Source organism: Echiichthys vipera, assembly GCF_963691815.1.
Source record: "Echiichthys vipera genome assembly, chromosome: 15".
NCBI classification, from domain to species: Eukaryota; Metazoa; Chordata; class Actinopteri; order Perciformes; family Trachinidae; genus Echiichthys; species Echiichthys vipera.
In genome coordinates this window covers 6,450,761-6,470,321 of record NC_139840.1, presented here as the reverse complement: position 1 = coordinate 6,470,321, position 19,561 = coordinate 6,450,761, and the positions used below count along the sequence as shown (strand labels likewise).

General features: G+C 41.9%; 1 protein-coding gene across 2 annotated transcripts in view; it reads right to left on the bottom strand.

Moving 5' to 3' along the window:
- The window catches only part of atp1a2a (ATPase Na+/K+ transporting subunit alpha 2a), a 38,072-nt gene extending 22,370 nt beyond the window's left edge, over positions 1 to 15,702 (bottom strand). For both annotated transcript variants that reach the window (XM_083928197.1, XM_083928198.1), the window contains exons 1-10: positions 15,634 to 15,702; positions 14,626 to 14,700; positions 12,133 to 12,192; positions 11,073 to 11,276; positions 7,578 to 7,691; positions 6,994 to 7,128; positions 5,208 to 5,325; positions 3,502 to 3,770; positions 1,478 to 1,676; positions 307 to 416 (exon numbers count right to left, since the gene is read on the bottom strand). In XM_083928197.1, the coding sequence (XP_083784323.1) occupies positions 307 to 416; positions 1,478 to 1,676; positions 3,502 to 3,770; positions 5,208 to 5,325; positions 6,994 to 7,128; positions 7,578 to 7,691; positions 11,073 to 11,276; positions 12,133 to 12,192; positions 14,626 to 14,700; positions 15,634 to 15,645 (1,296 nt within the window). In that variant the 5' untranslated portion in view covers positions 15,646 to 15,702. The remainder of the gene's footprint in view (positions 1 to 306; positions 417 to 1,477; positions 1,677 to 3,501; positions 3,771 to 5,207; positions 5,326 to 6,993; positions 7,129 to 7,577; positions 7,692 to 11,072; positions 11,277 to 12,132; positions 12,193 to 14,625; positions 14,701 to 15,633) is intronic.
- Between the last annotated feature and the right edge of the window lie 3,859 nt (positions 15,703 to 19,561).

Here is a 19,561-nt window from a genome sequence, read left to right as displayed (position 1 = left end):
TTAAGTAAGTGATCTGAATACTAGCACTGCTTATTTTTGAATGACAGCTCACCTGACACTGTCCTTATGTTGTTAACTACCCCCTATCGGCGAACCAGGTATGCCGATCCCATTTTATGAATAATGTGCATACATTATTTGATCCGAATCTAAAAAGGTCTGCTTATAATGTCCTTAGATGACACTAAAACTGTTACAACCCACGGCTTTAGAGAGTACAGATAATTCATGAGACTGAACCATCGATGCCCATGTTCGGCTGTTGTAGTGTGTGTGTGTGTGTGTGTGTCGGGCGGAGGCTTATACCATCAGGATGGGGAAGCTCTCCTGTCCAGCTTTAAAGTCAGCTCTGTTGCACAGGCCGGCCACGCGAGACAGGGCAGCCCAAGTAGCAGAGCTCTTGTCAAAACCCAAACCTGAGAGAATATCAGAGGGAGATGTGTCAGACTTTTTTTTTTGAAGCAGGACTCATGCAGTATGTATGCTAAGAGTTAACTTGGTTCACAGAGTAGTGCTGCGTATTGTAGCTAAATAACAGAATTAGGGCCAGCGAAGTTGAGCAATGACTAATTCTTTGACAAAAGTGATTTTTTTAAATCCCCAGTCTGGAAAATAGCATTAATTTGTAACTCGAATGTCTTGAAATATAAAAGCTGTTCAGAAATGTTTATCAAAATTTCATCCCTCCCACACAACTGCATTGAAAATAACCTTCACTCTGCTGTGTTCATTTCTCATTTTTGCCTCGAGTCTCCAGAGTGGTCAGTGTCACTGTTGTTGTGAAAACAGAATATGATAGCATCATGCAACATACATTAGGAACACGCTGGCAAAATGCGTCTGCAGTTGTTGAACTGGACAAAGCGAGGCGGAAAAGGCTCCGATACTTGCAACAGCTGCAAAAATAATCTCTACTCACTGACTAACTGAACACAGTACAGTTTTTTTCTTCTTCTTCAGCACTTGCACTGTTTCAGCTGTTCGGCATTTGTCTGCACTGCTGGCTATTCATTATGATTGCACAATCCCCCGACTCAATACTCATTGGTATGCATAGAACACCTTTCTTCTTTTTTTGTCCAAACTTTTTGGTTATTGCTAAAAGCTTCTTTGTAATTTGACTCGGTTCGTAGCTGTTTGGTCAGAGACAGAAATCTGATTGGTTTCACAGCAGCAGTCTTGCCCAAAAACTCTGGTAAAAGACATGTTTGTAGCTGAGGGTTGTGCCGCCCACTGCATACCGCTGCTCAATTAATCCAAGCAGTAGTGCACACAGCAATGCCGGTTGGCAGCGTTAACATTGGACAGATGAATTTCAGCAGGTGGTCTCACTCCCCCTCTGAATTCCCACACACTCTCTATCTCCCCTTTTATTTATTTAGCCTTCCCATCTTTCCCCTAAGCTCTCTCCTTCCGCTCTTTCTCTTTCCCCTCCTCCTCCCCTTTATTTTCATCTCTCCCTCTCTCTCTGTCTTACCAGTCTGGTCCTCTGTAGTGTCGGCCTCGTGGATCTGGTTGTCGAACCACATGTGGGCCACGGTCATGCGGTTCTGGGTCAGCGTGCCCGTCTTGTCGGAGCAGATGGTGGAGGTGGAGCCGAGAGTCTCTACGGCCTCCAGGTTCTTCACCAGACAGTTCTTCTTGGCCATTCGCTTGGCAGTAAGAGTCAGGCACACCTGGGAGGATGGTGGGAGGTGAGGGTTGGGGGAGGAGAGGAGGGGAGGATGGATGATTGTTAGTCAATGAGAAGAGAGAGCGTGTGAATGCACCGGTGCTCTCAAGTGTTTGTGCATGTGAAACCATGCGTGGTCCAGGTGCCTTACAGCTTAAAGTGTATGTTGTGTGCTCGCATGTGTGCATTAGTTGTATGCATGTATTTGGTTGGCTGGTTAACAGCAGGTGCACAGGGACATAAAAATACGACGGATAGACCCGTTCCATATGTTGTAGGAGACACATCCGCGCACATGAATTAAAGCTGACCACATTAGTCACAGAACAACGAATGCAGCAAACAAGCACAATCTTTCCCACACATAACTCACGGTGTGTTTAAAGCGAAAGCAACTAAGGAAACCAGTCACCGTAGGTTAATTTATTTTCTGTGGCCAGTGAAATGTCGAATGATGACATTTCAAATGCCAGCTGGAATCCACCTCGGCTCACTCTTTGTTTATTGTTGCAGAAAAAGTTAGATGCACTTCAACATTTGAGCAACTCCAGTAGTCAGTGATAAATCACCCGCTCTGCTGTGTTGTGTCGTATCTTTACAGCTACAGCTAACATTCACAGAGTGAAGATTAGTGTTAGGAAAAGCACAGGTGTAACAAATAACACTGATGATGGCTCCATACCATTTAGATGTGCCAGTAAACCATGACAGTGAGCCAGCAGGCACAATATGAGAGCTCTAAAACTGGCATGCTCGCAGCAGCAATTACAATATTTTGATGTTAAGAATGGATCAGATTACTGCATATAATGAGAAAACAGATGCTCAAGATGACAAAAGAGTGGAGAATTAACACCCAGCAGTCAGAGATTAAAAAAACAGAGCTAAAGGAGAATAAATATTTGACATGTATTCATTGGGTGGCCAGGAGAATGACTCCAAATGGATGGTCATGTTGCCCAGGGCCTGCTGGATGTGTTAATAGGCAATTGTTTGCTAATATTTTCACTCAGGCTTCATCTAATGATTACTTTCATTATCGACTAATCTGCCGATTGTTTTCTAGATTAATCAATTCATCGTTTGGTCAATAAAGTGTCAGAAAATAGTGGAAAATGTCCAAGATGATGTCATTAAATGTCTTGTTTTGTAAGTCCAAAACCCCTAAATAATCAGTTTAATATAATATAAGCAGGAAATCTCCATATTTCAGAGGCTGAAAACAGCATTTTCTGACATTTTTGTGTGAAAAACTACTTTGACCATTAATAAATAATCAAAATAGTTTGACGATCAATAAGTTGACTAATGTTTGCAGCTTGAACGTTCACCATAACTTGAAAAAAGATATTTCATATTGTATTTTCGTCTTGTTACTGTGCCCCCAAATAAACAGATATGTGAATTAACACAGCTTTAAACAGAGTAATGGAGCAACTATCAATGTGTTATTAGTTAGATGTTTTAGTTTGTTTGTGAACAATTTCACCGTCAGAGTAATAAAATACAATTAGAAAAAACGAATAATGAAAATACCGTTTGTAACATAAAACATGTTAAATCTGTTTGTTTGTGTACAGCAGCCCATTTATGACATTTCCTCATGCTTCTGTTCACTCCTTCCAGAGGCATATTATGTCCTGTCCTTGCTAGAAGGGGGTCTTCACTAAATTGCATATTGTCTTCTCACAGCAGAAACAAGGAAAAGATGTGCAGGGACATATTATCCCATTTAAAGAAACACTCAAACTGATCTGATTCTTTGGTAAACATCAGTGAAAAAAAGCCTCTCATAAAAACTGGGAAGCACATTCACACACACTACTCACAGTAACAGTAGCCAGCAGACCCTCAGGCACATTCGCCACAATGATGCCAATGAGGAAGATGACCGCCTCCAGCCAGGTGTAGCCCAGGATGAGTGACAGGATGAAGAAGGACACGCCCAGGAAGACAGCCACGCCCGTGATGAGGTGGATGAAATGTTCGATCTCTATGTTGATGGGCGTACGGCGGACTTCAAGCTCTGACGCCAGCGTGGCAATGCGGCCCATCACTGTTCGGTCACCGGTGCCTATCACGATGCCATGGGCCGTACCTGAGAGAGAGGGGTTCACTGTTAGTCTCTCTGGATAGATGCATCAATTAACACTTGACACCCTATTTGTCATTTTGTTGTAGAGAACTCTTTAAACAAGATGTCCTGACCTCAGCTAGCTGACCCGATGATCTTTCTGCTTTAGTGAAATGTGTGTGTGTTTCTCGGAGCGATGTCTTAAGAGACAAATGACTGTTGTAACAGTGTGTAAGACACTGCAGGAGCTGCGCATGGTAAACAGGAAGGCCGGTTAATATGGAGGTGATGTGCTGGATGAAGTGTAGTGATGGATGGAGGAGAATTACAGGTGTTGGCCAGTGATTGATGGTTGGGCACATGCCGCACTGAGCGAGTGAGGAAAGAATCCGAATCAGGTAAACTACGGATAATCGGACCTCGCTGTCAGCACTTTTTTAAAGCGATTGTGTTCTCAGTTAAAAGGCCGTTCCATTGAAACCTGTTCAAAATGAGATCTGTTGATTGTTAATATTATAATGAATATTTTTAGAAAATGTTGCTACTGATGCACCACAAACTAAAATTTCATTTATCTCTTTTGTATTAGTGCGGCTGCAGAAATCTCCGGGACAGATATGTTCAAATGTGGACACGCAGAAGCCAAACTATCCGTCTTTCTAGACATCACTGGAGTTAAGTGAGAAAATATGGTGAGGCTTTTTTGGTCATTTGTGTGAATGTATCATTTAAGAGGGAACCAAATTGAATAAGAGACTTAATACATTATATTTACACAGCTCATCGCAAAGAGTTTACATTAATTCAGATATTGAGTTTTTAAAAAAAGCTGACACTAAAATGGTTCAGTTCACATTTTAGTATTACATTTTTCCAATCGTCAGCTTTTCAGTCAACGCGGACAAGAAGTCGTTTAAGTGCTCAGGGAACAAATGGAAAATTCCATGTCTACATTTCCATGACAACTGGGCAAACTCCATCTGATGATGAGGATTATGTCATCAGCTACATAATGGACCGTGTGGTGATTTAAGTAGTGAGCTAGTAAGTATCATTAGATATGTTTCCTGAATGAATGTACTGAACTTCGGAGATAAAATCTTCACTTCATATTTAACCATGTCATTAGAATTTAGATGTTTGATGAAGAAGATTTGAATATGGAAATCCCATTGAAATGCTTACTGCATCATCACCGCATTGATAATTGATAGCAACTGAAATACCGACCAAAATTCCCATCGGGTAAGTCTCAAATGGAAACACTCATTAATAATCTCAGTGCATTGGAAATTCAATAAGTACACACGACCGTGGGCTAGAGTGAAGGCTGTTCTGATGAATGCACTGAAACACGCTCATGGTTGAGTGGCAGAGCAGATCTCTGTTGATCTCCAGATGGCTTAACAACGACTTTTAGACGCGATAAGAGACAATCTTGGCCAGATTTGGCCTACTGACCCTCGACACAGTTGGTGGAATAGAAACAGATGTTGCGGGTCTCCAGAGGATTGTCGTGTGTTAACTCTGGGGAGCGAGTCTGAGGCTCTGATTCTCCCGTTAGAGACGAGTTGTCCACCTTCAAGGAAAGAGGATAGGGAGAAAGGAACAAAGAACGATGTTATCAAGTGAGACTGAGGACATTTTCACACCTCCGAACCAAATCAGTCAGTGAGTTTGTAAACTTGGAGCGTTTTCCCCGTCGGCTCCATTTCTTTTCACACTGAGAATAAAATCAAGGTGAACCAAAATGTATCACTACAAACCAAGCGTGAATGTTCACTCCACTTATTGGTCAGATGGAAGCGCCGAAGGAAATAAGACGGTCCTGTGTTCTGGACCAGTGTATGTTTCTGTGAGACATTGCAATTTTTTTTTCCAGTTAGATGCTACTACAGCACTACTACGCAAGCTGCTCCCCAGAATGCAAAGCGTATCTGGATACAGGAGTGGTTAAGCTTAAACTTTTAACAGGTTGTTTTGGTCTACACCCCAAGTGTGATTCAAACCTGCCTGAATTAACCGCACCGAGGGGGGTTAACGCTCCAGGGTTTTCCATTCAACCAAACTAAAGAAGGAAAGTCTGAAAACTCCCCTTAGAGACATAAACAGGAGAGAGTGAGGAGCTCAGACTGAGAGGGTGGAAATGATGCTTTCATTTCACACTTGTCAGCATCAAGTGCAACACTCTCTTCATGTCAAAACATTTCCTGTCAGTGATTTTCCCAATATTCCTCTATAGGTGAAGGAATGTATACAGTTGATTACCACAGTCTTATTACTCAAAAATATACTGGAATGAATATTTTGGAGACATTTGCATTTCCTACAGAAAGAAGAAACAGAAATCTCAGAGGAAGACTGGTGAAAAATGTGTGTAAGGAAACATCCTATCACTGACAAAGTATGAAGACAATCTTCTGTTCTGTTTAAAATCCCAAATCCAATCAAAAATCAAACAACTAGTCAATCAAAAGGCAAACCATACTCTCCTCTGTGTGTTTATGAAAGTGATGTAAATGTAGTCATAAGATATTGTGGGATATGCTGCCCAAACAACACTTCTGCAATGTATGTAAAGTGTGTATGTCTGACTAAAATGTTGCGGCTGACATTTGGATTTGTAGTAGTCAGACCACATCTCCACAGCCCTGTCAGCACTGGAGTATGGTGTGGCTGCACTGGCTTATCATTCTGTGATTGGGGGGGGACCCTCTGGCTTCATTGTATTTCTTTACACCATTTACAATTGTCTTGGGCGGAGCTAAACCCATCTGGTCTTTAAGTTGTGACGTAAAAAGTACTATTTGCGGGCCGCCTCGTATTACTTAATTAAAAAAAAAAAAAACATAATTGTCTTTTTTACCGCTTACCTATCGATGAAAAGGTGTCTCACTGAAGAGAGAAGTTATCGTAAAAGGTTCACAGGTTCGGATATTGTTGTATGTTTTCTTTGACGGAGCTCTTGGATCCGGAAATAGTATTTTGAAAGGGTGTTACGTCAAACTTAAAGACTGGATAGCAGAGATAGCAGAAGGGAGGGAGAATACCTGACACCCAGCCAGTTGAGCATGTTAACTCACTATCTTAAGAGGGTGAACACCATAAACTATAATTCATTCAAATTAAAGTATGGAATGAAAGGAGAAAATAAAGAGTAAAATAGCAAGAGTCAATTGAGCATTTGTGATCCCTCTGAGACCATCAGGCTCCCCCAAGGGCTGACCCCTGCACCCCCCTTCCCTACCTTGCACCCGCTGGAGGAGACCACTCGAAGGTCAGCCGGGATGCGGTCTCCCCCTTTGATCTCCACCAGATCTCCCTGCACCACAAGCTCAGCATTGATCTGCATCTTCTCCCCCTCCCGGATCACCAAAGCTTGCTGGCAGGGAGAAAAAGGAAAAAGAGAGAGATGAGAAGGGAGAGGCAGTGTGAGGAAGAGCGAGAGAGAGTTTGGGAACAGAGAAAGGATTAAGTCAGAGGAAGAGAGAGAAGGGGGAAAAAAGCCGGAGGGTGTAGGTATGTGAAAGGGAGCGATAGAGAGGGAAAGGAAGAAGAGAGAAAAGACAGGTAGTGGAAAAGGAGACAAGGAGGGAGTGAAAAGAGCCTAAATAGATTAAAGTATTAGGCAATCGAAGTGCTCGAGGTGGATAAAGCGAGGGGAGTTTTTATGCAAACACTCACAATCAGAAGTTAGCTCAAACATTTATTTTTCCTTTGTGCAAGCTTATTAGGTTTCCACTCAAGTGAGTGTGCAGGCCCCACTTGAGGGACAGCTTATTGATTCAGAGAGCTGTAAGACTACACCAAACAACCAAAGCATCACCTTACCTGTGGCACCATTTTCTTGAAGGAGTCCATGATTCGGGAGCTCTTGGCCTCTTGGAAGTAGGAGAAACAACCGGTGATGATAACCACAGCTGCCAGCACCACGCCCAGATACAACTGAAACGGGGGCAAAGCCAAGCCACAGCGGGAGTCAGTGTAATCATCGACTTAGTTTGGTTCACGTAAAGGCATGTTCGAGCGTAGGAGAAGGGGATTTGCAAAAACCTGGAAATTATTTGGGAACAGTAAAACCTTAAATGCAGAGTGCAAGAGAAGAGGTAAGAGCAAGGAAACCTGGGGAAGCTCCCGGCCTTAGGTGAGATTTAAAAAGAGAAGCCGTCCAAGAGCTGAGTTCTCGTGTACTAGTCCTGTAATCTGGGACAGTGTATTCAGTGTTAGTCCAAGTGAACATCCGTCTCCCAAACCCAGAGAACCAGGAACCGAGACGCTGATCTGCGAGGCCACCAAGAGATACCTTCTCGACTGGAACCTGGTTCTGCAGACTTGTGGTTGTGTGAAAGCAAGGAATATTTATTCTTTTTTTTTGGTTGGGGTGGGGGTGGGGGTATTTTTCTGTAAATATTTTCAGTTTACCAGTGAAAAAGCTGTTTCAGGTTCAGCTCTCACTGATTCAAACGAGACAGCATGGCACTTTGGATGAAAGCATCTGCCAGCTGCCGTACTGTACTGTATGTCCTGATCTCCTGGAAAATGAAATTCGTAAACCTTGAAAAGTTTTTTCTGGAAGATGCTGCTTTCATTTGACAGCAACAACAAAATGTTTTTATGCTCGAGTGCGCTTGTTTTTTTTTTTGCTTTCACTGTAGCCGTGCAAAATCCTCTGAACCAGGAACTACACCTAAATCCTCAGAAAATCACTTGTCAGTGTTTACAACACGGGCCTCCAATTCAGTGTGCAGTTTGCAACTCCTGGTTTTGTCTACATGTGGTTTTAACGGATTTAGGCTCAGCTCTTTCGCCTCTCGTCCACCCACTGACACACACATCCATACACGGATGGAGGCCGAGCTGCCACGCAAGGCACTGACCTGCCCATCGGGAGCAACTCGGGGTTCAATGTCTCTCAATGACACTTTGACATGCGGAGACGGGCCCTGAACTGCCATGATTAAAGAACCTGGAGGCCACAGCTGCTCTGAATAATTGCTGACATGAATTTTAAAATACGGCAGTAATTGTGTAAATTCAGCAGCGCTTTCAGAAGCCCGGGGATGCTCCGGGATGATTTTTCTCAAACAGCAGAAGACAATGCAATCATTCAGCTCAATAAATGCATCAATATAATGTAAAAAATGATGTTTAAATCTAAAAAACAGCGATGTGTGCACTCCTGTGGAGGGTGGATTTTAATCTTAAATAACTGCTTGTACATTATGCAAAAGCTCAAAGTGCCAAATCTGCAGGCGGTCGGGGCTTTTGAAGTAGCTCACCAGAGCATCCAGCTGTACATATTCCCAACTGAACGTAGAGATTAATCAGGGGAGATTAAAAGGGAGCGTGTGTGCGTGTGTCTATGTACTGTACAGCATGTTACTGTATATTATGCAAGGGTTTAATGCTGTCTGGGTTTTGGAGAGTGCTGAATGATGATTGCATAAGGACCCATAGCCATACAGTGCAGTATGGATGGCTGCTTTGCTCCATTTGAACAGCGGGCGGTCTGGTTATTTATTATCCTTGCCAATGCCAGGACCGATGCCAGTGTCAGCGGTCCGTGTTATGTCACACTTTCTGAGGCGGGCGCTCTGTGTTAAACTGTAATTCTACCGTATACTTACTGTATGAGGACCAAATCATGGTCTGTTTTGAGGTTTTTTTTTTATGTTTTTTGTCATGTTTTTAAGATCCTTATCCCTCATCCTTCTCTTCTTCAGTGAACATCGCACTGTGCTTGTCCGTGTGACCTAATTGTGTTGCAATTTTGGCCAGGTCTCCGGGACAGATTTAGATCTCAAGAAGCCACCCTGGTTGAGTAAAGGTCATACTAAAAAAAATAATAATAATAATAAAAAAATCTTCCCACAAGAACAAGAAAAGCCAGGAAAATCACCAGCATTAATTATTTGACAATTTATGATCTCTGGATAAGAGTTAAGATTAGATTTAGGATTTGGTTTAAATTAGGAGATGCATATGTATAGAACGTGTGTCGCCAAATGTGTGTGTATAGGGCTTTAAATCATTTGATTATCATTTCTTGATTTCATTTCAATACCATTTGAATAAATATGTAATGGATAAAATATCATTCAAAACAGCGATTTGTTCACCTTAGAATATTCATCGTTTATTTTATAGACTAGTATTACAAAGGCTGCTATTATACACCCTTACTGAACTCTCCTCGATCTATTAAATGTAAATGTAATTCAGAAATTGGCATATGCACAAGTTCCCACCCCGTCAGTGGATATCAGCAACTAATGTGGACAGTGCAAATGCTAAACTAACTGGAAAATTGTTACCCATAGCAAGAATGATCATTAAACGCATTGCATTTAAACATTATATGTGACTTTGTTTGTATCTATTTACCATCTCAATAAACTGCACTGGTCAGACAACACGGACGCCCTGTACACACAGTGTTAAGAGCATTTTATGACACTGGCATCTGCACTCTTCTACGCAGTGGTCTGCCGGGGAGCTGGCAGCACGATGAAGGACAGAAAAAGACTCAACAAACTCTCGAGGCTCTGCCTTGAACTGCCCTCTTGATTCCCCAGAGGAGGTGGGTGAGAGGAGCAGTCTGCCAAGCTGACGTCAATCATTGAAAACACCTCTCACCCCCCCGCACGGGCCTGTGGGGGCCTCAAGCAGCTCCTTCAGTAACAGACTGCGACACCTACAGTGCAAGAAGGAAAGCTCCCGCAGGTGCTCTGCTCAAATGGCTGTCAGACTCTTATAACACAAACACAACACAATGTAACACTGCTGTCTCTGTCGCCATCACGCAGCACTTGCAACACCTTGTTCAATTTCATGCTATTATCCTGTGCAATTACACTGTATCATTTTCTTATTCTTGAGTGATTGCATTACAATTACTCTGCACAATGTCCTGTGCAAGTATTAGGATGTGCATGTGATTAAGTGACCTCTTTTAAATCGCTTCTTAAAAGACATTTTTATAGACTTGCTTTGATGTGATGTCGTCTGTTTATTGTCCTTTTTACCCTGTCGTCTTTTCATTTTATTTTTATTTTTATTTTTTATTTCTTTACAAAAAAGTTTTCATAATTATAGGTATGTGCAGTATGTAAGTCTGTACATTATTTTGCCTGCTTATGTATGTATCTATTAATGTAAATCTCCATCTTTGAAGCATATATGTGTTAGTGTGTCGATGCCCCTGTGCATGCTTTTATATGTGTATACCTCTATTCAACTGTGTACCTGCATCTCTCACTGTGTGTGATTAATATGTCAGGCCTGTGCTTGTACATGTGCGTGCATGTTTTACCAGCAGTTTCTCACATTGTCATTGGGCACCTCGTCCTCTGTGGCCACCTGGATGGTGTAGGCCAGGAAGCAGAGGATGGCACCGATCCAGAGCAGGACGGAGAAGCCGCCGAACAGCTGACGGCAGAACTTGACCCACTCAGGGGTGGTGGGGGGAGGGGTCAGGGCGTTTGGACCGTCCCTGGCCAGAATCTCCAAAGCTCTGGCGTTGGTCAGGCCCTGAGGGAGAGCAATTTTTTAGGAATGTCTTTTTGCATGCGCTAGGAAGCTTATTACAACACAACGACCCCGTTTTCACCCCGCCTTAAAAAGCTATTTTACTGCTACAGTTGCAGAACATCAACTATTCCTGCCTGGCCTATTTAACACTACAAGTATAATAAAGTGGGTGACTCTCCTCATCTAAGGTTCTACACCGTAAAGCTGTTGGTTGTAACGTTACTGAATTTTTTTTACTGATTTTATGCCTAATAGTGTCAAGGTCTATTTTACAGAAAATCCATGTAAGTACCTGGAATCCTTTAACTTAATTATATCGGGAAAACACACAAATTGGCTTCTGTTGGTGTTTGACATTTTAACAGCTTGTGATGTTTTTTTCGGAGCACCAAAGCCTCTATTTATTTTTTTTGAATACTTATCTCAAAAAGATAACATCACTTTCACTTCACCTGCAATGTCAAATTTACGGTTAGCTGCAAATGTGTTTACAGCATCAAACTTATTTGATGTGTTTGTGTCTGTGTGTGTGTGTGTGTGTGTGTGTGTGTGTGTGTGTGTGTGTGTGTGTGTGTGTGTGTGTGTGTGTGTGTGTGTGTGTGTGTGTGTGTGTGTGTGTGTGTGTGTGTGTCCGTGTGTGTGTGTGTGTGATTGAGGGATTAAAGATGAATGAGGCTCAAGGTGAGCTTGGGACGCTGCGATGAATCTTACTCGACCAAAGTAATGTTTGGTCTCAGTTTGGATGCTGCTTACAAGTACAGGCAAGCAGAGATTATACTATTAATACGGGGGATACATCATTTCTGGTGTGTTTGTGTGCATGTAAATGAGACAGTTTGTGTTTGTGTGTCATTACCCGCGTGAGGTCTGCTCCATAGCGTTTTCCCAGATCATCCAGAGATACTTTGTGGTCATCCTGCAGGGATAAAATGTTCCTGTTGTTATTTGTGCCTCAGTGGAATCGGCCAGTGAAAGGATTACTAAGAGAATTTGTCTTCACATATCATAAATGAGAACAGCAATGCATTCTGCATTTGGTAACGTTACTAATATTAATGTTAAACATGTTTATTGTTAGATTAAGATAAGACATCTATAAGAACTTATGAGAAACCATCTTATGCATCTATTAACAGTTAACTGTACTTTGTGCACAGACCGGATCTGAAGCAAGAACAATGCCTCATTACGGTTAATAAATCTGGTATTATACACTTATTAACAATGTTTTAAAGCTATATAAAGAGAGAGGAGATGACATGCAGCAAAGGGCCAGTGTTGTAATTGAACCCAGGCCACAGCTGTAAGGTGAGCTACCAGGACCCCCATCCTCTTACAGTTAACTATGCTTTTGCCAGCTCTCCCATCTGCACTACAGGTCAAGGTTAATGAACTATGAATACAAATGTACTTATACATACCATATTTAGCAGTTAAACATAAAACACACTCTAAGATGGCTCATTTGATTCTTTTTCTATAAAACATAGCCTCAAACAGGCCTTTGAAAAAAAAAAGTACAATTATTTATATAAATACAGTATCTTTCAACAGCGGGGTACATTGTACAATGTAAATGATATTCTGAAAACATTAAGTAAAACATCACTAATCATCACCACTGAAATATTGTATTATATGTACTTTTTATTCACATTTCATTAACCATGACCACATGTCGTGCTCATTCCAGGTGGGAGAGCAGAAAAAAAGCTGTAAGTGCATGTGATCCGCTCTGTCTTTAATATATCTTTAAAATAAACAGTTAATAAGTGCATTATAACAGATTTATTAACACTAACAAGGCATCATTCTAACTTTATATCTGGTAGCTGCAAAAAGCATAACTGATAATAAGTGCATGATGATGTGCTTCTTACAAGTGCTTATAATCTAACAAGATGCTTTAACACTTTTGTAGTGTTATTAACACATAATGATATTAATAGCATCTTATAAGGATTTATAAAACCTGTATTACCTACTAAATAACTCTTATTACAAGGACAAGTGTGAAGGGTTACCCAACGTTTTACTATGTCAACTGAGGCACCGCTGTACGGATGCAGCTGTAAAGGGAATTTTAATAACTGACCAGGGTCAAATAGATCACAAGGGCATATCATTGATGCATTACACACCTCCGTCTCTCTGAAAAAGGACTTTATTCTCCGTTTCTGACATGTTTCCAGGGGCTTCATATATGTGATTAAATTCCCCATGACAGATCAAAGAGGTCAAACGGTGATGTCCACTCCCCCTGCATCTCCAAGTAGTGCTGAACTAAAGGTGAGCAAACTGCCAGTTCTCCAGGAGAAGAAATGTGACCCCTTGAAAACTTTAAAACACTGTTTAATACCGTTAGAAAAGAGCTTGGAGATGTATGCTATAGGGTGTTTTGTTGTTTGTGGTATGATTATTCCTGCGGAACTGGCCAAATGCCACCTCCAGATATATTCCCTATTCCCTGATAAAATGAAGCTTGGTACTGTACGGTAGCAAGAAAAATCCCAGCTACCAGCTGTCAGGATGGTGTCAGTCCCAGAGAATAAAAGGCTACTTTCTTCACTCAACAATAAGACAGAAATCCACCAAGTTCTTCACCAACAGTATAGCCTCAAAGGACCACAATGAAATGTAGCTGCAAGTGATTTGGTGACAATCAATGACATGCCCCAGTGTTCACGAAACAGGTTTTTAGTCGAGCTTTATTTATGTTCCTCTACACCCAATATTGATCAGCTATTGTCTGGTGGTTGTTTATAGGATTATAGATAGGGCGTGTAGGAAATCACAAACTAAAGAAGTACATGATCAAAGTGAAATACAACACTTAATCCCAGAACTACCCCTCAGTGCTGACAGCATCCAAGGATGTTTTTTTTTCTTTAATCAGTCACAGGCCAACTCGATAATTGACAAGAGCTGCTTTATCAGAGAAATTGCGTGCAACAAAACGTACCCCAGTCTTCGTGGGCATCGCTTGGCTGCATTTTGACAGCACCTCAAAGAAACACAGCTCTGCACGAGACAAAAACTCTGCACTACGCCGCTGGTGGCCCACAAATTATTCAGGATCTTTCTGAGTACAAAGAAGAGAAGCCAGAGGGTGGTAGAATAGATAGGAGAGGACAGGCTGGCTAAGAATCCATCTACAACTGACTACACTAAGTAGGTTGGATTGTCATTTTGTTTACGGGCCACTGTTTTCATTCATAGCCTTGTTAAATAACCCGGCGTCTTTGCCATAACACGGTTTGGGGATTGTTTTGGGAGCAGCAGCAGCGATGGAATCAATCACTGAGCGGAGTGAGTGTGGGTTGGAGCAGAGGCAGCTTGTTTTTCTTACCAAGGACAACTCCTTCTTCAGCTCATCCAAATCCCTGTCCTTCTTCTTCCTCTTCCCTCCATTCTCGGCACCGCACTATAGGAGGGAGGGGGGAGGGGGGGGGATACCATACATCAGGCCAGTAGGCTATCATTGCGAACCTCCACAGGAAATAAGTAGGAAAAGCCACATGCTTGTAGTCACATTGTGCCTGGCCATTTACATTCATAGCCACATATTACAAGCAGAGTGAGCACAATGGATTTTGTGTATGCTGGTTCATTTCAATCTCCTTGCACTATTGGCAAACCCATTCACTGAATAGAGAGGAGAAAATATGTTTCTCCTAGTGGGAATTCGTCATTTGTGCGAGCGAGAGAGAGTGTGTGTGTCATGAACAGTCGGAAGAATGGTGCATCATGGAAATCATCTGCCGCTGTCAGTCTCCTCTTAGCAGCACGTGTGCATGTCAGTGAAGGAGGGCTACACAGAGGGACTGAGAGGGGAGCGCGAGCGAGTGACACAGTGAAAAAGTAATCAAAAAGAGCCAAAGAGGGAGTACAGAGCCGGTGGAGTGCCTGAAATGTGTCTGGCATAGCAATTTCCCCCCACTGTGTGTGAGGAAGATTACCAGCCTGTCCGCCCATAAAGCTAAATGGAATGGGCCTGATGGAGAGAATAAAAAACAAAATTACGTAATTACCCAAATAAACAGCAAGTCGGGGACAAAACTTATTGAGGAGAAAAGCTATCAAGCATGTTACTGTCTTTAAAAAAGCAAACAGCAGCATTCTGACAAATCAAGCCGAGTTTAGAAACCTCAGTAGTTTTCCATGATGCATGTCCACACCATATGCTGTTACTGTATGTTAGTCACAGTAGGTACATAGAAAGTGAGTTACGTTCATCTGCTCAGTTACCACAAGAAGCAATGGTTTGAGTGTGACAAATATTGAGATAAAAAGAACAATTACAGTAAGTTTCTTTGTTTTGTTTGTTTGTTTTTTCAAATAAATGAAGAGCACTTACCCCTCTGCCCATCCTGGATGTCCAGACGTCGGCAGGTTATAATGTGAAGGGCAGCGCTCAGGGGGCCCTGCCACAGCTGAGACCTCCCGCCCCCACGTGTGGTGGCTTTTTTTGGGCCTTGCACCCCCACACCAAACATCCCGTTCTCGCACAACTTGCTCCCTCCTGTCGGGGTAACCTGAGCCATGCAGCCCCCCCCCAATCCCTCACAACTACTACACTACCATTCCCACACACTCACACAGAGGGTGGGTTATGTGTGTGTACCTGCACCTGCTCAATATGTTCCCCAACCCCCCTCACAACACACACACACACACACACACACACAGTTCCACAGAGAAAAACAGCCCATCAATCACTGCTGTCAACACAACAAATCAAACCTTGCCCTCTACATAACACACAGTATTTATAACAAACGTGATAATGATGGACCGATATTGGCTCCTCCACGTTTATTGTGACAAGGAGGAGTATTCATCTGTTTCCGATTCTGAGCATACACTCAATCCACGGGCCCGCTCTGCAAACAAACGCTGCCATAACCAGCTTAATCGTTTGTTAATTGATCCTCAAACATGAACCGATTCATGTGCTTGAATTCCATGAGCCCATACAACGCTTACAATTAGCTTAAAGTCACACATATTTAGAACATAAGGCAGGTCATCACCACTACGCCCACACAACAGATGCAGCAAATGATCCTGTGTCAGATAAGTACCAAAAGTTGCCAAAAGCTTTCGGAGTCGATTTTACATTTGGACTCTTTCTACAGTGCGATGTCTGTACGTGCTGCTGTATAATTTGATGAAGCCGATGTATGAGGCACTGTAGTCCACTTCCACTTTTTCTCCCACTAAAGGGTTTTCAAGGACGTGCCTGCTTGTTTGGTTGTCCTTATTACGAGAGTTTAGCATATGTCCTTGGTTAAAAATTTTTTTAAAAACAAATGAGAAAACTTTGGTAAACTTGTGAAAAAAGTTTAAATCTCTTACACCAACTGCTTCAGATCTGAGACTGGACAAAGCTACAAATATTTATATGTATCATCACCGCTGTTTTTCTTTTAAATTTTGCACATTTTATGTTATCTTAGTCTTTTGTATCTAGGCCTATTCCAGCTCTGTGTAGCTCCGCACTGGTCCAACTTTGTTTGGCAGATGATTCACAGCAATTTCCCTTGGGATGAATTAAGTTTTATTCCTATCTGTAATCTTAGCAAAATATAAACCAGAGAAGTAATCAAAAACAGCTCAACCTCAATGGGTCAAGAAGTAAGAATATAAGAAAACTCAAACTATATGTCAAGCTAATTTTCCTGCTTCTGAAAACATTGTACCCTTAGAAATCAAAATGACTCAAAGTCATACACTCCTATATATGCGACCTAGCTAATGTTAGCTAACTTTTGTTCGTAACTGACATCACTACTTTAGTTTGCTGCCGTCATGACTCTTTGCTGGTGTATATTTTAACATGTCACAGATAAATATTTGATGGTTTTGTTACAAAAGTCAAACCAGCAACTTACCCGAGAGAATCTTGCTAATTGCTACCTAAAGCCATCCTGGACACTGTTCAGCAAAAGCGAAATAGGACTACTACTAGAGTCTCGCTTTAAACACCCTACGTATTGATTTTGAAATTTTCTTATGAACATTTGAGAGTTATGCTAATTCGATTTCTTGCCAAGGGATGAGAAGACCAGCGTCCTTCACATATATGTGTTTGTATTTAGAGCCAGGAGGAAATTAGCTTAGCCTAGCTTATCGAAAGAGCGGAAGCAGAGGCAAACAACTAGCCTACCTCTGTCCAAACCTTTTTAAAACAAATACACCGTCAGCACCGAGTGAATCATTAAATGAATGAATTATTTAATTAAAAATAAAAATTTGTGGTTTTACGGGGAGTCCCGTGCTGTGGAGAGAGGGGATAGCTTTGGTGAGGGTTGCTCCTCACCTCATAGCCCTCTCCTTACACTCATACCCCCACCCACCCACCCCCAGCACGGACACTTACATTCCACCACCCGCCCATGCCCACAACATAACTTACATTTGAACATACCACTCTATATGACCTGAATGACATATTTTATCACATTCGCACTAGGTATCAATTTACCTCATTGGGCATTTGCACCTTGTTTAACATGTACATATTTTCTGTCTGTCTGTTTTTTGTTTTATTCTGTTAGGTTAATCTATTTTTTCTTAGTCTTAGTTTCTTTTTTTGTCATTGTGCAATGTCTGCTCTACGCACCTTACCTTTAATTGCCCCCTTGAATCTTCAATTCTGTGGCCCGGCAACAAGACTGGGAAGTCACTGCCATTGACTGGCTGTTGTTTGTATTATGCAAGGTCAAGGTAGACTTTATTATCCTACATGTGGTGCAAGGGGAAAATTCAGCCAGAAATGATCATTACATTTGTATTAACAAAATAAACAAACAAGATCCAGTATGCTAATTAGTGATCTTTAGGGGTGTTTATATGCATATGCAATGCAAAAATCATACAGTCCTTTATGTCTAATATGTTTTTTTCAAGGGCAGTCGCATCAATTCTACATTAAAACCTCTACAGCTCCTATGTGTATGATTTGAACATGTTTGAGTTTGGTGACTTCACTGCACTTAGACTTTGCAGATGCATTCCTGGGAAGTCTGTGAGTGCTGAGGGCTGTCCACATCCACAACTCATCCAGTCTACGAGGGGCCACAAGCAGACTTTCTGCAGACTACCAGAGAGCCACTCGGGGTGCAGACTGCAATGATATATATAATTACTTAGATAACTCAAAACTCTCGCCTATTGGGAATCTTCAGGGCTTTTTTTTTTTTACCTTACTCAGGACATTTTGAGGATACAAAATCAGTTGAGTTTTCTACTGTTTGCAACTGACCCCTATTTTGGCTTAAAGTGACTGGACTATTTTTGCCTTTCCATTACGAAAACGTTGCACCTGGTACTATTTTTGGTATCAACTCTGTTGAGGGTCCGAGTTTGCAGTTATGACAACCCTGCCGACATTGAGGAGGTGGAAAAACTCAATTGTAATGGAAAACGACGTACCTGGTACCAAAACCCAGTAGAGTTGAGTCGAGTCGAGCTACACTGTGTAATGGAAAAGAGGCATTAATGAACTACAAATTTGTTAAACTATTACTGTATTAACAATTACTTGAATGAAGTATGCCAGAAATAATATCCGACCAAATAATGGTACAGACATAAAAAACAAAATGCATATTATTATTGCAGCCTAAAGCTGTGCAGTGCCAAATGCAGTGCCAAATGCAGCAGGCAAATTCTGCAGCAATCACATGCACATGATTGTAGTTGTCACTCAAATGTTTCCGCAATAACGAGTGAAACACACGAGGCCCGTCCTTGAAGTCTGTCCCTCTCGCAGACTTGACGCAGTGACAGTGAACACATCACGTACGACTGAAGTCTGGAGGGTGGACATTTGGATTCAGCCCGAGCGGTGGCATCCCCATCATCCCCTCAGCCGGTCATTCAGGTGCCACAGCTGAGCAGTTCAGTGACCATCAGTTAAAGACTGTTGTTGTACTGTGAATGTAACCGTCTGAATATGAAGCAGAGACTTTCTGAAAAGGGTATGTGTGCTCACTGAACCCAGCCTGCCTGTCAGGTTTGAAAGAAATGAATCCTTTCTGAAAATTAGACCTAATTGTTTCCCTGTAATATGTGAAAAGGTGACTTCTTTCTTGTAAACGGTCGCTGAGCATTTGTTTTTAGTTCATGATTACTTTTTGGCAGTTGGGTTATAGAGGGCATGATGGGAGCACTTTATCCCTCACCTGCAAATATTTCACTCAGAAACAGAACTCCTTTTGAATATAAGAGAAAAACATCTGGTGGGCATTGTTTGGCATTCAAAAACCTCAAGATTACCT